Below are 16,244 nucleotides of genomic sequence, written 5' to 3'. Positions count from 1 at the left end.
AGATTTGCTGCCTTTTGCTTAATATAAACACACAGAGCTACTGTTAGGAGATAACATGCAGATGCATAAGTTACCATTAATGGCTCACTTGTCCTACTCAATAAGAAAGGGATTGTGTATCCGAAAAACCTGTTGCCTTTAAAAATGAATAAAATTAGTATCATAGTAATCCTCAGTGCATAAAATTGGCACAAAATTAAATATGGGCCTGCTCAAGATAGTTCTGCCACCATACTAGTGGTCCTCTTCAAGTAACCAGCATCATCTGCTAAATAATATCCTGTAGTTTGAATTTGGAGTTAAGGCACCTCAGTTTGGGTGGTTGGTTGTACAATTGGTAACTGCGACGTTTTTTGGTTTGTGTCTGCTGGAAGACTTCTGTTAAATTCATAAGCTTCAGATTGCTGTAATCTTGTAATCAAAAGAACACAGACAACCTTTTCCTCAGTAAATGTTTCACCCCATCACTTGGGGATAGGCTTGTGAGTCACTTTAAACTGTGTAGCTTTTGTCAAAGCCTTTTTTTTCCCCCCCGCTAAACCAAAAGTGCAATAAAAACAAATGATAGCAAGAAACAAAACTACTACTTCATGCCTCCATAACTGCGCTTTCCCCACTCCCAGTAATAACCTGAATTTGGGCTTTTAAACTCACTTAGGAAACGCCATCATCATAAACTGCGCTGCTCAGGATTCTTTCAACTACTTCTGCAGCTACCAAAACACCTCAAAGGAGCTGAGAGTGCATTGGGAGGGGAGCAAAACGAGGCCAAAAAAATCCAGGCAGACCCCCAACCCTGTTAGTGCCAGGTGTGTGTGTGAGGCCTTACCTGCTGGGTAGCGCTCGATGACGGGCCAGTTGTCCACCTGCAGGGTGGCATTGCCACCGCTCCGGGTGAAGCGCACCACGTGGTACTTCCCGTCATTGATGATGGCGTTCATCTCCTCGATGGCGATGTCGTCCGTCCCGACATTAAACTTAACTCCGATTTTGCCCTGGTGCTGCAGAGTTGGGAAGGGGAAATATAGAAAAAAAAAAAAAAAAAAAGAAAAAAAAATAAAAAAGAAAGGAGGAAGAAGAAAAAAGAACCAATTAGGAGTTGTTTTAGAAGGAATTGAGACAGTGTGTCGCGCAGGGGAAGATTTCTAACAACGTCTTCCCTCCTCAGACGTAACTTCTGAAGGTTCGCGCGTGGCAGTGACAAACCTTCCGACAGCTTAGGAAGTCTGGGACATGCTTTTGTAGGGTAATTGATATTCCAAATGAGTTGCTTCACCAAATTGAGCTCTCTCCTTTTCCAAGAGATTCAGGTCAAGATGAGGATGGAGGAAGATGGAGGAAAGCTCAAGGTTTCTGTCTTTGTCCTCTCCCTCACCTCCATGAAGATTAAACAAAAATTTTTCTTTTAGACTTTCAAAACGGAAAGCCTTATAGTGTCACTTGGAAGAGATACAAGAATTTTCTGGCTGTAAAAGCCAAGTTCCAGCCCTGCTCTTCCTTTTTTCAAACCATTCATACTTAGACCCTTCAAAAATGATAACAAAGAAGGAGATTATTTTTTTTTTTTTTCACTTGGAGAGATCTTTGGCATCCCATTGTAGTGATTCTGAATCATTAAGCCAAGATCACACTGGCTGATTAACAAGGACTTCCCTGTTAAGAGCCAGAGAGCAGGAAAAGGCATTTGCTGACACAGGGACCTAGTATTGTTCTCACTAAGGCCAGACACTCTTTTTTTTCTTTTTGCTGGGATTTGCCTATAGACTTCTGTGTTTGAGTGCTGTTAGGGCTAAGAGGACTTCCCGTGCACACCAATACCTGGAAACAAAGCAGTAGATTTTCCAAATGATTGTCATATCATCAGGTTTTCATTTTTATTGACTTTTAATTATTAAAATGTTCACTCTAATGGGACACCTGCATTTTAACAAAGTCTTTTAATGTCTATTAAAGTTAACTGAAGAGCTTTGGATTTTTTTTTATCTCCCACAAAATCAATTTTACTCCTCAATAAAGGTATTTATTACACTGAGGAGAAAAAAAAGAAAAGCACTACACAGTATGAGATTAGGGACTTATTCATAAAAATTGGTAATTCTACATGAAATTTCATGTTCTTGGAACTGGTACATTCTTTAAAGTTTAAAAAAGTTCATGAAGTTCTTACACAATCAGATGAAACACAATGAAATATTTTGCTTTGTATGTCTTGCTCATTCACATTAAATCTCCCAGAACCAGTTTCACCTCTGTAGCAGAACTCTTGTGTCTGCTCTCTCTTTGCCTTACTACCCTAGCACTGCCTCCTGCAGTAAGTGTACTCTGCAGCTCCTTGTCTCTGGAAGCCCCCCAAGCAAAGAACTCAAGAGTTTGTCCACTTTATTTTATTCTCTTTTTAAACATCTTTGTTTTCCAGCACTGCTTGCATGCCACAGTTACACAGCTGAGCAGCTCTGAGCACCTCTGCAGTTCCTCAACGTTCTGGCACCACACTCAGCTCCTCAGCATGACCTTTTCTGAAACAACTAAAGGACCATTCCCTCATAAGATTTGCAGAATGAGACTGAAAAATATTTCTTGTTGGCTCAGTTGATTGAACAATGTTTTAAACATTCCGCTTTTTTTTCCTTGTGGATTGTTTTAATATTTCTCCATTCGCTGGTCCTAGCCTATGGGATCCACCTTATCCAATTCATGCTCATCTTCTTTTGCCTCTGGTGTGAGCTGCATAGCAATTTCCCAGTTATTTTGGTAAAGTAACTGTAGCTCTTCTTAATTTTAGCTGCTCCAACTAGACTCAGAATAAATTTCATCTTGTTTTCCCCATGGATGCAGTAGCTTATTTGTTTCACCTGTTTCATTCATAGGCTTATTCTCTTTACACAGAAATATATACAAAGAAAAGTAACATTGTCCTGCTTTAAAGCAATCTCCTCTTTTACTAATTTTTGAAATGCAGAAAACCAGCATGTAATGATAATGGTGTATGCAACTTTTCATAGTACTTTCAAGAAATCAAAGGCCCTGAGGATTAAATAAAGCTGACTAATTTTACCATGATTCATAATTATACTATTCATAACCTACACTTTGTATACCAGTTTTCTTATTTGCTATATATATATGCATATACACATATTATTTTAGATATTTTTAAAAATGACAAAGGAAACAAAACAGCTTTAAAGTGAATAGAAATTGCGAGGGTAAAAAGAAGTGGCACACACAGCACTTATATCAGCAGTTTTCCCAAAGTTGGAGCATGTGGGGCTGCAGCCAAGTTACCATTTACAAATGACCAGGTATTGGCAAATGAAATGCATGCTTTGCAGACTTGAAAGCAGACTTTCAGCCTTCCTTTACAGATATATACCTTCTAGTGAAAAAAACCCCAAGTTTTCCTGACTTCCTTATGTTTGTACACAAATACTGTGCACAGACACCAAGCATACAGATGCAAGAGCAAATATCACCCTAAAAGCTGGTAACATATTACAGTGATTTTTTTGTCTTTATTTGTGGTATTTGTGTCTCTAAAACCACAAAAAAAATCCATTTTTAAAGGTTACATTTAATTTTTTACACACTTCTCCAGCACCTGTGGGCATCTCAGTAACACCTCCATAAAACAAGGAAGCAAATCTGTGTTTCAAACTGAAGACTTCCTGATTGTTATATCCATATTTAAGTTTGACTTCTGGCCATCACATCAAACATTATATGAATTAGAACCCCATTGTGCACAGCCCTTTAGAAGCACAAAACAAAACATGATGGTGCAATAATCCCCTTTCTATGTAGACAGGGGGTTTCCTAAGCTATTGCGTTATCATGCAGGAATTTGACTCGCTGCACACCTTCCCCACTGCAAGATAACATTATTTTTCATCTGTCTTAGGTTAAAACCATGTGCACACAGAATTATTGTGGACCAGCTGGCATACAGTAACCTGTTGAGATAACTTGATCTCAGCCCTCAGCCTTGTTATGCTTAATCTAGTAGGCCTGTAGCCTTTTATTAAGGTTTTTATGTTTCCTCTTTTTTTTTTTTTTTAAAGCAATATATAGCATAGTATATATATAGCAGTAGTAGTGCAGAAAGGAAAGGTACTGATAAAACTGAAGCCTACTAAATTTTTTGCTTTGCCAGCGTCAGTTGCATAGTACAGTGGTACAAATTTTCCTTTATCACTCATTCATTCAAAATAATCTTAGAAGTCATCCTTCCTGTCAGAAACAGCCTCAGACAAATGCTGAGTGAGAGGTTCCCTCTTCAGCACCCTGCAGATGGGCACTGTAGAAATGTCTGTGCATCACTAAATACTGCAATAAGTCAGCACTGTTGTTGAGTGGTGCTATCCCTGCCAATGACCCAAAACAGCACAGGCTCTCATTCCCACAAACAAACATTTTTTTGCCCACAAGCAAAGATGATAATTTCAGAGCTCCCCTGGTAAAAATCAGCTCTGCACACACAGCCCATAGATGTCCACTGCACTGTTTATGGTTCTCAGCCTGTGTTTCCTTTTTCTCAGTCTCACCCAGTTGTGAGAGAACATGGTAATGGAGCCAATTCCTTTTCCTACTGTGCCTCCATCTATTCCATACTGCTAAGGCCACAATAACAGAGCAGAGTTGGGCAGGAGGTGGGAGAGTTTCCAAGAAAGGCCAAAAGAGAGGAGGGATGCATTTCAACAAGTGGCTTAAACATTGTGTCTACAGAAATTATTTTGAACCTCAGACCCAAAGGTAGTATTAATAATGCTAAATCCACCCCTTCTCCCTGGGGCAATGCAGCACAGGGACCTTGGATTCATCCACACACACTCTGAGCCCCAGCCAGAAACTCCCAAGAAACACCAAACTTTTGGTTTGGAGGTGCTTGGGCCTCGTAGTTGTCCTATTTCTGAGGCCAGGTTGGCTTTTATTTCTACCTCCACCAGCAGATAAGTTAATTTGTTGTTGGCTTGTACATTACTGCAACATGTAATGTAGGCTTTGTGTATAGGCTTAAATTCTGCTGTCCAAGCTCACAGGCTAAGCATAAATATGTTAATGGCTTTAAACCAGTTGGATAAAACTGAGACAGCTCCAGTTCTGTGCTCCTGATGTGCTCTGAAACGTTGGGAGCTTTGATTGCTCTACCAGTGTAGGATGCGTAAGTGTGCACGTGTACACACCAATCACTTCAAAATGTTTTGTCTTCAAAAGCTCTGGCAGCAACTGCTGTAATCTAGCAACTCCAGTGGAGTATCTTCAAGCCTGTTTTATGAATTGTGTACTCTAAATACTTAACAGACTTCTGATGAGGCACCAGGAATGCTGATGAACCTGAGCACCAAGCGATAAAGGTGGAATGCAAATCAAGCCAGCAGCTGACACTGCAATTTGTTCCCTGTTGGACTCTACTTCAGTGTTACCAATCTGCCAAAATGCAGTAAAACCAATATTACTATTTTATATATATATATCTATATATATAGATATACGCTCTCACACACATAAATATATATATAGATATATATATAAAATTGATATTTCCTGTGACATCACCAATGCTTTGCTGCTCTCTGTAGCAATAACTCTGGAATTGGTCAAACATGAGTGATGCAAATTTGGTGCAACAGTAGTTTTAGAACAGACTGCAGACAACCTAAGCTCATAATACTTACAACCCTTAACCACTTCCAAGGAAAAGCAATAACACTGGGACTCCCACAGGTGGACAAATTGAGAAGAAAAAATTCAAGCGTGCCAGCTTGAATTTTATATCATCAGCCCCTGAGGCATCACTGTCTGGTGAATGCAGTAACAAAGTCTTAGAAGTAACTGAAGGTTTACTTTGATTCTATTGAAGTGTAAGTTTCATGAGTTTTATTAAGACTGAGATAATTTTCAGTCAAATGTAATCAGAGCTTAATATTCTATATGATGGAAAGTTGTGCAAAATAATTAAAATAATACATGATTTTCTTAGTCCTGTAAGGAAATGCATATTTTAAAATATTACTGCTTGCTTCAGGTGGTGAGGGATACACAAAAGACAGAAGATACACTTGAACTCCAAGATTAATGCAGTAACTATATATATTTTTAGTCTAATAATCCATCATTATTTCTTATTACCATCTGGTATCTTCCAGAGGAAATACTTCCTGGAAAAGACACAGAAAATATAAATCATCTAGGAAGAGTTCTTTGAATGAAGGCCTCTCTTATATTGAATATAAGAGTTTTCTGAATATTGAGTTTTAAATTCATTCTCTTGAGTTTTACATTATTAACCTAATGCAATTTTTTTTTTTTGTTATTGCTTTTCTCTATGAGAAGTGACAAATATCCAACCTATTTTTTCCAACATTAACCCCTTAGTCAACTGCAAGTCAAGACACAACAGAAACAGGCATTCCCCTGTCATACCTCATCTTGAATACTTACAGTCAGGTTTTGTGCCCTTTCATAAATTCAGAAAGGCATTTCAGAAAGGCTTTCAGCATATCAGTGCTTGACATACTGCAGAAAATCCAGGAGGGGCATGAAGCCTCTATCAGAGTGCTGGTAAGCAAAGTTACTACCCAGAGGTTGGCACTTCAAGGAAGGATGCAAAGATTCCTGTTGATGTCTGATAGGATGCATCCACCTGGTACCCAGTCTTTTGGCATCTGACAGGTGGGAAACTATTTGTTTTTTCTTTCTTTTTTCTAAAAGCTGGTAATGCGTAGCTAATGTGGAAAAGCAAAGAAAAGAAAACAAACAAACAAAACTTCCCCTTTTTCTGGTTTCCTGGTGAGGACGCTAAGTTATTCCCAGAGTTCTTTCTTTCAAGTTCTCACCATTTATTTGCAGCATTTATTTTCCCAATATTTGTTTATTTCTAAAATTCACATCTTTGTAGACCTTAGGTTACGAGAGAAAAAAAAACTCCAAACAACAACAAAAAAAAAAAAAAAAAACCAAAGAAACAGAAAACCCCAAACCAAAACAAAATAATCAACGCTTTTCATTTTAATCCAAGATATCATTCCTGATGATTGTACAGAAAAGCTTAAAACCCAAAGCCTTGCAAGATGCTCTTGGCAGAGCAAGAGGAAGAACTGGAAATCCTGTTAAATCATCACTGGTCTTGAGTGGTGGCTGGAATCCAAATGTGGCCCTTGGGTTCCTGTGAGAAGAGTGGTCAGATCTGCGCTACCCATTTACACACACCCGGTGGAAATGTATTCCTGGCACCAAAATGCTGCCCAGCCCTGTGCTGTGCCACTGCTCAGATTATCCACAGAGGAAAAATGTCTGCAGAGCCAGAAATGCTACCAGTATTTCCTGCAGCACCCGTGCATGCTCACCTAAGCACAAACACACCTTTGTCATCTACACCAGGATCCTTCCAGAGACAGCACAAAGCACTTGAACGACAGATCGATAATTGAAAATATACAGCAACATTTTTTTTTCCTCCTCTAGTTTCAGGATACTCAATTAGTTGTCACATGAATTTTGTAAAAGAGATGTGGAGGGAATCCTTTGCATCATATTTCACTCTCCTATTTTATTCAAATTTTCTGTAAGACCCTTTAATAAACCTTTACATGACCCCAATTTCACACCATTAAGTCATCTAAAGTCATTAAGTCATTCTAAATCGATACAGAAATAATAAAATTTCATTGTTCACCAGATGTCCCTGGTTGACATGTAAGAAACAGCACTGTCACTGTAACAACATTATGTATGCAAATATATACAGATGCTACCAGAGCTACTGCTCTCTTAAGCACTGGTCAATAAAAATTAAGCATCTTCTAGCCTTAAACCAATGACCTTTAAATGATGTAAATGAATGTGGGCTCAGCATCCCACTAATCTACAATTGAGGTGCAGCTAGGAAAAGAACCACCTAACTGGCTCACTAGGTGGAAGGAGCAACATGTGGCATAACAAATTTTATGTCCCCAAGTGCCACCTGTGTGACACACAGAACAAAATTTCTGGAAAGAAGATATCATGAAAGCAATCACTCACTGACCCAGAATTTTGGGGCAGGAAGTAACTACCCTTTTCTACTATGAAAAAAATGACTTGTGCTTTATTACTTAATAACTTTTCTGCTTTAAAATAATTGTCCTCATAGTCACCTTTAAAGTGTTATAGCCATTAGATTTATACATAAAGCTCAGCAAGCAGAAAATACAGAAATATTTATAAATCTACAGTTCTGACACTTCAACTCTTAGTCTGCAGTCTTCCCGTTTAGTTTTAAATATTGCAGTCCTCACTGCTATGTATTATAGGTGTATGATTTCAGGTTACCCTGATGATGAATTCCTGAGACAATAAAATTACCTGAACAACCAACCCTTGAAATGCAGAAGTTATGAAAGTATGTAGTAGAAGTATGAAAGTATGGAGTAGAGCCCACAGCAGCAACATACTGCATCTGATTATCCACTCAGCATCATTACTGCAGTACACAAAATTAAGTTTTTCTGAGAAAACATGCAGTAAAGAACAAATAGCCAGCCATTATTGTGGTATTTCTTTCAAAATAGAATGTTTCCCAGAAATACCTTGACCTTGCCAGCATCTCACCCAGGAGTTTTAGTCATGGTGAGATGCTATGGATGGATTGAAGATATGCTGTTCACCAAACAGAGCATAATTTGAAGGAAACAAAGTCTTAACTACTGGCAAAAGTAGCTCACAGGGCTTGGCTTTGCTCTGTACACTTATTTTCCATGTGGGCAGACATACTGAGTACCTTAAATACAGGATGCTCAGCCTGAGGAACTCCATGCTCATTGGAAGCTCCAGCTACTCACAAATTGCTTCCGAATGGGCACAATGAGATTTGAAAATCAGGCTTGCTTTCCAGTTTTTCATAGTGCTTTTATACAAAGGTTATTAAAACAGGGTTCCTGGAACTTGATAGAGTCATACAAAGGTGTAAAACAAACGAGTAGCACCTTGATATCAGTACAATCTAATCCACACTGGAAGTTGTCCTGGCTTAAGGGCACTGATTTCTGTGTTTAGAAAGGTTTCAGAGAACTCTTGTGTTAATTGGTGTGTCTGAAACAAATTCAAAGTCAGAGTGAGCAGGACGTATAACTGGGACCAGAAGTGAAGAATCAGCAAATTCTCAAGCAGGCTTTCATGCTAAATGATTAATGGCCATATGATCAGCAAACATGCCCATGAAAGCACCAGTAATATTTTTTTGAGAGTCTGAGTCAAAGGACTTTTCATACTAAAAGCCTGTAAGGAATTATTAAAAACCAATAATGGCATTGGACAGCCAACTCCTATTGAGCTTTAATGAAAAATGAACACCTGCCTGTCATTCATACCTTTGACAAGCTCCCCTTTAATATTAACTAGGGTCTTGAATTTTTCCAGATTCCTACCACAACCACTAGGAAAAAGGCCTTTTTAAAGACTTTTTAAATGCACACTTTGCATTCCTTTATTGTTCTGATTGCCTGCATGCAAATGCATTGCCAGAATCGTTTCCTAAACATTGTTCTCTTTCTTTGAGGTCACCAGGTGGAAATACCATATTCCTAATTCATCTTGGCTGCTAAGTACTCATTAGTGACATGGGTTTACATGACAGAAAACTGAAAGGAAAAGGAAAAAGATCCAGTCCACATAGTGATTTAAAAGTTAGGCATCTGAATAGTGAACTTAGATGAATATTTTTTGCCTCCTATCTTTAAAATGAAAGCATGATATTCGCACTTGAGAAAATTGTTTATCTGAAGCAATTTATAATTGAAAAGTCAATCAGCAAAAGTAAAACAAACAAAAGAAAACACACACACACACAAAAGTCAGCTACAGGTCTATGAGACAAATGTAGAACTGAAATGAAAATCCTCACACAAGGATATGCAACCTCTGCTGTTCCCAGCCAGCAGAGATACAACATGCCACAGGTTGCACTTGGGCTCCCCGGAAGGAAGGCAAGTCCTGGCTGTTGTCCCAGTTTCTGAGCAATCCTGTAATTTCTGTTGCCAGCTTTCTTCCTTTCATCCTCAAGTGTTGAGCCATTCTATGGCAAACTTTAATGCCATGTATATTTTCCTCCATGGTAGTAGTTTCCTTTATCCCACCTTTCTTCATCTTGAAGATCTTTCAGAATCAAAACCAACTTGACAATTTACTGGTGTGCTGTGCTAGGCAGTGCAGAGTAGCCTATTATCAATGCTACAACAGAGGATCTCACTTCTTTTGATCACTTAATGCTACAGAGCATGTAAAAATCCTTACCCCGAATACATGTAGCACAGGAAGTGATCAAACAGCGTTCTTTGACTGGACTGTGAAATCCCTCAGGTAGCTGGAAGGGGAAAGCAAAATCTCATAGCTACCTCTATGTTCTCTGCTCTTGCTGCTAACAACCCCCAAGGTTTGAAAGACATTGCTTTGGCATCTTAAAAAAAACCCAAAAACACAAAACAAAACACCACCCCGTGGAAGAGAAGCGTTACAAATGAAAGGGTTCTGTATAAGAAATCATTAGTGTTGTGAACAGCCTCTACAAGGAAGAAATCTCTGGGGGGAAGCATAGCAAAATAATATGAGCACCTTTGATAACATGCTCTTCAATATTAAAGAAGTTCCTTATTTGTATTTAAGAAGAAATCTTCCAGAAAACTGGAAAAGCTGACCTCAAGAAAATCAGAAAAAGATCAAAACTGAATTTAACCCACTCCAAGGGAGCTTTGCCTATAACAGAGCTCTGTACTGTCAGGCTCTGGGTGCCTCTCTGAAGCAGGGAATTTTAATGAATGTTGCTCTTACTGGAATGGTAAGAGCAATGGTACTATCAGGCTTGAACAATGTCCAAATATATTCATGCTCATGAACACAATATTATATTTAAAAATCCCTAACAATAACTAAGTATTTGCTTAACAATATCTAAGTATTTGCTGATGTAAAACAATAGCCATTAACAGCCAACATTGCAAAATGCATCATTATCTTCAAATGGCACACTGGAAAGGAACAGCATCATCCTTTTAACTAAAAGGATGCAAACTCTACAAACCTTTCACTTAGAGCAGTCTTTGATTACTGCTGGAAATCATCATTTTGGAAATAGGACATGTTGGGCAGCAGCAATCAATGGTTTAGGGCAGCATTCTATCCTCTTTGGTAGTGTACTCCTGATTTCTGCTCTTACTGCAGCTACTTTCTTCATTTATTGTTTTTTTATTATACTTGGCAGATATTTACCTTGGAAAGTTAAAAGTCAGAAGGAACTCCACAGAAGTCACGGCTGCTTTAGAAATAGTAACATGCTAAAAACAGAGCATCTCTCATTAGAGCTACTTGTCAGTTTTTCAGAGCTTCTGCCTCATACTGCTATTCTCACACATTTCACTGTGCAAGAGATGTGATGGTAAAATATTTGAAAGACAGCTGATGCAAATTATGTGCTTTCCATTTTGTGTTTCTTTTTAAATTCTGTCTTTACTAAGATCAAGGTTTTGCTAGAAAGAGCTTAGTAGAAACCAGACACATAACTATTTCCCTTTTCATATTTCCACAGCTTAATGATAGTGAAGGACTATTTGAAAAAGAAAAAAAAAAAGAATAATTTCACTGCTATTTGATCAGATAAGCTTTTGCAACTACATTAGGATGGCAGAGAAAAGAATGGGCATCTCTGAAAGGAGAAAAAAAAATCAAAAAACTACTGAGACCCATTGGAAATGTGACTTCCTAAAAGCATAGCAGGGGAAAAATATATGCATCTTAAATAGCCTTATGGGAAGCTTATGTTTGATATATCTTGTGATCTGCACCAGATAACCCAATGTCTTGCTGACTTTGCCAGTGTCACAGAGGTGAGGTTTCCGCATGGGTGAGCAAACCACTGGAGCAATTTATTCAAACACATTAGACTCAAATTGGCTTCAGCAGAGCACCAGGCAAGGCAGGTGTGTGTGCATGGCTGTGCACACATACTGCCTTTCTGACATTCTTCTCTGCTAAATGAGATAACTTAAAGGCTATAAAAAGAAAACCCTATTTCTTTTCCTTCTCTTATTTTTTCCAAATTGTTCTTTACCCACCAACAGTCTCATTAAGCAGTAACACCATTAGAGGACATCAGGAACACATTTTTTCACCTGTAGTAAAAAGCTCTAGCTTTTTGCCACTTTTGCTTTGCCAGTGCAATTGCTAACAGGTTTCTTGGCTCTGCCAGTGCAAAAGGCATTTGTGACAGACAGATCTCCCCAGCAAACATTCTCCCATTTCCCCTCTCAGCCCAGGCAGAGCACTGCGCCAGTGCTGTGCCCACCCTGCTGTGGGGAAACTCCACAAACTCCAGCTTGCAGAGCACAACACAAGCAAGGAATCCACCAGAGCTGCTCCACCACAAAGCTCCACTCATATTACAGGAGGAGTTACTTTAATGCCTGGATAATTCTAATTGTGGTTATTTTCTGTGCTGTACCCCACTCAAACACTAACCTTGAAGCAGAAATGTAGATGCTGACAATCCACCCCCTCCACCTGCTCTCAGCAATACAAACCCATCAGGACCTGCAGATACTTCCATGAATGGTTGCATATCTCTATAATTGATGTATGGAAATGTATATAGGGGAATGATGAGGTGAAACAGCCCCTCCTCCTGCCCATTCTCCATGCAGAGGGGTAAGAGCAAGGATTCCTGATTAATTTACTTATCAAGGAGAATCACCTTAATTAGGGTCAAGTTCTGAGGCAGACAGCTTAATTCATTCCTCACTTTCTGTGTGAACACATTTTTTTCTACAGAACAATTGATTCAATTGTTCTGTTCACACTGTTCAATTATATTTTTATTTTTTAAGGGAAAAAGAAATTAAAATGTTACCTTCTGAAACCAGTGTATCTGTTCTGGGGAAGACCCAAGTGTCATGAGTAATTAAAATTAATGATTCCTGCTTTTTTTCTCCTGTTATCCTGCTGAAGCAATTCTTGCAGAGATTGCACTGCTAGTGGGACTGGGGCAGTTCTTAAATTCCTGCCTGAGGTGCTGATCCCAGTGAAAGAGCAGGATGCAGTCCCAGACAGAGAAGTACTCAAACATACAGGAAATCTTGTGCTGTCACAGGTACTTCTCTATACCTGGATGTACTCCAAGGCATGGTAGCTGGCTTCTGTTCCTTCTCATTACCCTCATAACAATTATTTCAAAAGATGATTTTCCTATTAAAAAAAAAAAAAAAAGCCCCTCTGGCATATGGCTAAAGTTGTTGTATTTGGAAAGGTATCACGGATTCACTGTTTCAGTAAAACTGCTCCTGCTTCCTGCATTTACCTTTATTTACTTATTAGCATTGATATTGAGGAAGGAAAGGTTTTAGCTTGACTCTTAGTAAGTGAAATAGATAAAAATAGGAAAACATAGATGTAAACAATTGTTTAGTCTTAGAAAGTAATGAAACTCAATATGAAGCCTCAGGATGTGGCTCACATGGCCTATGATCCATTAGAGACACTTGTTTTCAAAGCTTTAGACAAAAAATCATCAAAAGAGGAAAAAATACATCTCCAACTATAAAGCACTTAATGCTGTCATGGCTTTTTAATAAAGGAACCTAAAACATGGAGGAAAACCTTCCATACCCAGCATCTCACTCATTTGTCATTCCTATATCTGTTGGGCAATGGGTGTAAGGTTTTTTCTATATAAAAACAAAGAAAAATGTGAGGAGAAGCACAGTAGAAACAGCTTTTAGCCTCACAGATGTAGTTTATGATTTATAACTTCAGCATTTCTTTCCTGACAATTTGTAATCTGTTGATTACAAATCCACAGTATGAACTAGATTCCAATCACTCATGATTGGAATCATTTTTGCATCATATTTACAACTGTAAAAACAGAAAAGCTGTTGTTGGACAGAGCTCAACTCAGAGAGATTTAGACCAGGTTTAGGAACTACTCTACTGTTTTTCCAAACTGTGTCATTGATAGCTGGGATACTTTCCACTCCAGTGACTGGAATACTGGGACACTTTCTATTCTGGTAAATCCAAGACAATCAGGCAATTCCCACCATTGTCCTCCACAACCATTCCAAAAGCAGAAATACATCTGCTTAATGGAAGTTTCTATACAGTTTCCAGCTTTCCCTCTCCCCTCCTTTCATCCCACCCAAGGTTTCCTGGAGAAGCTAAAGTTTTCCAGCTTCCTTGGCTCCAATTTCTGGGACGCAGCCTGACAAAGGAGTGACCCCACTCCACACCTGCCCTGCTCCTGTGGAAAAAGCCATGCAGAAGAGAATTGTAATGTCAAGGGTCAGGTTAGCAGATGCTGACAGGGCCTTCAGGGATCTTTGAAAACACATTAATGATTGCAATTACAACACGTTATGGTGTTATCTTTCCAAACAAAGTCCTGAAGAGGTTTCCCATGAATCTGTGGCATCACGTTATGAAATTAAAGCTTGCCCTCTTCTTGCCCTTATTCCTTCTAATAAATATACCTTGCAACCCACATAATGCCCTTCTGCCCCCAAAAAAGCTCCAAATTTATCTGCCAAGGAGAATGCTTTTCTGCCCCCTCAGACAACCCCTTTATGGATATTATTGTTGGTAATAATTTGCTTTGCTTTAAAAAGTATATAAGTGCAAAATAATAAATGCAAACAGTGAAAATAATGCAGAAATACAGGTTGAACAATTGCACAGGCTGCAAAAAAATCATCATTTAATATTATGCAGACATAGAAAAAAATTCAATGTATATTTCCAATTCAAAGATATTTTCTGAAGAAAAAAGTATTTCATACCTTATTGCTGCCACTAGAAGACTTCAGCAAACAGTTCTAACCAACCCAGTGAGCCAAATCATAAAGCTCCAGGCAGTCACAAAAAGCTATTGATTTTTTTCTTTCTTTTTTTAAAAAGGCCTTTTCAGCTGCAAATTCCTATTGATGTGTGACACAAATGTGCAAGTGGCATTGGCCAGTATAGCCATTGTGGGAAAAGCCAACACTGCAGCTTCTCTGGTTAAGCTACTCAGAAGTTTATTGTGGTCAGCCTCAGCCTGCTCCATCTGATCTTGGATCAAATAAAACTCAGCACACATGATTCCCAACAGCAATAATCAAAACTGAGGGTTTCAGATTCTGCTGGAAACAAAATTACAGGAAGAAGAAATGGGCTGGATATTTCTTTTTATTGCTGGGAAACAGATATCTAACAATGAAATATGTAGATTTTTTTTTTTTTATTTCTTGACATCAGCTCATCTATAACATGTTGACACACCATTGATGGTTCCTTCCTCCCCCTGACCATCACTCAGGGCTAAGGGGATGGGATCCTTGCTCACCTTGCACAGTGCAGGTCTCCCTTCCCTACAAGTATTTCAAAAGTCAGGGCTAGGCCATCCTGAGAAAGGATGACATGAGACTGAGCTATATATTGTCCCTCCCTTCTCTAATCACCTCGCTTGTTTTCCCTCTTCCTTGCAGAGATAAAAAGAGCTTATTCCTACTGCAGCCTGGGGCCTCTGGTCATCATCTGGTGGGACAGCACATCAGTCAGCACCTTTGGGTGGACACCTACTTTTTCAGGCTGGAGGTGTGTCTAAAGAACGGATTGGGCCACTGTCTCCTACTAACAAAAGCTCTAAAGATGGGGCGATAAACTTTCAAGAGTGTCTAAGGCACAGAAATGCAAAACTGCCAGGAGCTGGTGCTGCATAAAAACACTGAAACCCAGTTTTGTTACTGCTTTTATTCATATGACCTAGAATGGTTTGGTTACATCTACCCTCAATATAGTCACATTTCTGCCTGGATATACTGTGGCTTGCACTCAGTCTCTCACCTTAAACATGCTGTTGAGAAAACAAGAGTTGGGGAGGTCCTAGGAGTGCGAACTGATAACAGTTTCTTAAATTGGGAGACATATAGGTAATAGGGTGGGAGACACAGGTAAATTTGTCTTTTCTCCGCATGTAACAAAATGACCTGCTGAAATTATATTGTCAATATTTCCAGGGAAATGAAGCAAAACATAAAAGGCTTATGCACTTGAGCAGCACCTGATAATTCAGACATTCAATACGTGAGAATAAATCAAGTCTGAGTAGAGCCACACTGCAGCTAAGGGGATAAAAACCATTCACTGCATTTCAAACATTTGTCAAAACAATTCCCTTCTGGACCTACATTTTGGAGCAGAGCATCCAAAAAGAGAATAGGGACTGGAAGCACCAAAGATTTCCTGAG

At 38.9% G+C, this 16,244-nt stretch overlaps 1 protein-coding gene across 33 annotated transcripts in view; it reads right to left on the bottom strand.

Moving 5' to 3' along the window:
• The window catches only part of NRXN1 (neurexin 1), a 680,932-nt gene that overhangs the window by 121,525 nt on the left and 543,163 nt on the right, over positions 1-16,244 (bottom strand). For all 33 annotated transcript variants that reach the window (XM_054290267.1, XM_054290270.1, XM_054290287.1 and 30 more), the window contains one exon: positions 830-1,001. In XM_054290267.1, the coding sequence (XP_054146242.1) occupies positions 830-1,001 (172 nt within the window). The remainder of the gene's footprint in view (positions 1-829; positions 1,002-16,244) is intronic.

This window comes from Melozone crissalis, unplaced genomic scaffold, assembly GCF_028551555.1.
Source record: "Melozone crissalis strain CALT ecotype California unplaced genomic scaffold, PUWL_Pcris_2 ptg000081l_1, whole genome shotgun sequence".
Lineage (NCBI taxonomy): Eukaryota > Metazoa > Chordata > Aves > Passeriformes > Passerellidae > Melozone > Melozone crissalis.
This window is presented reverse-complemented; position numbering and strand designations above follow the sequence as displayed.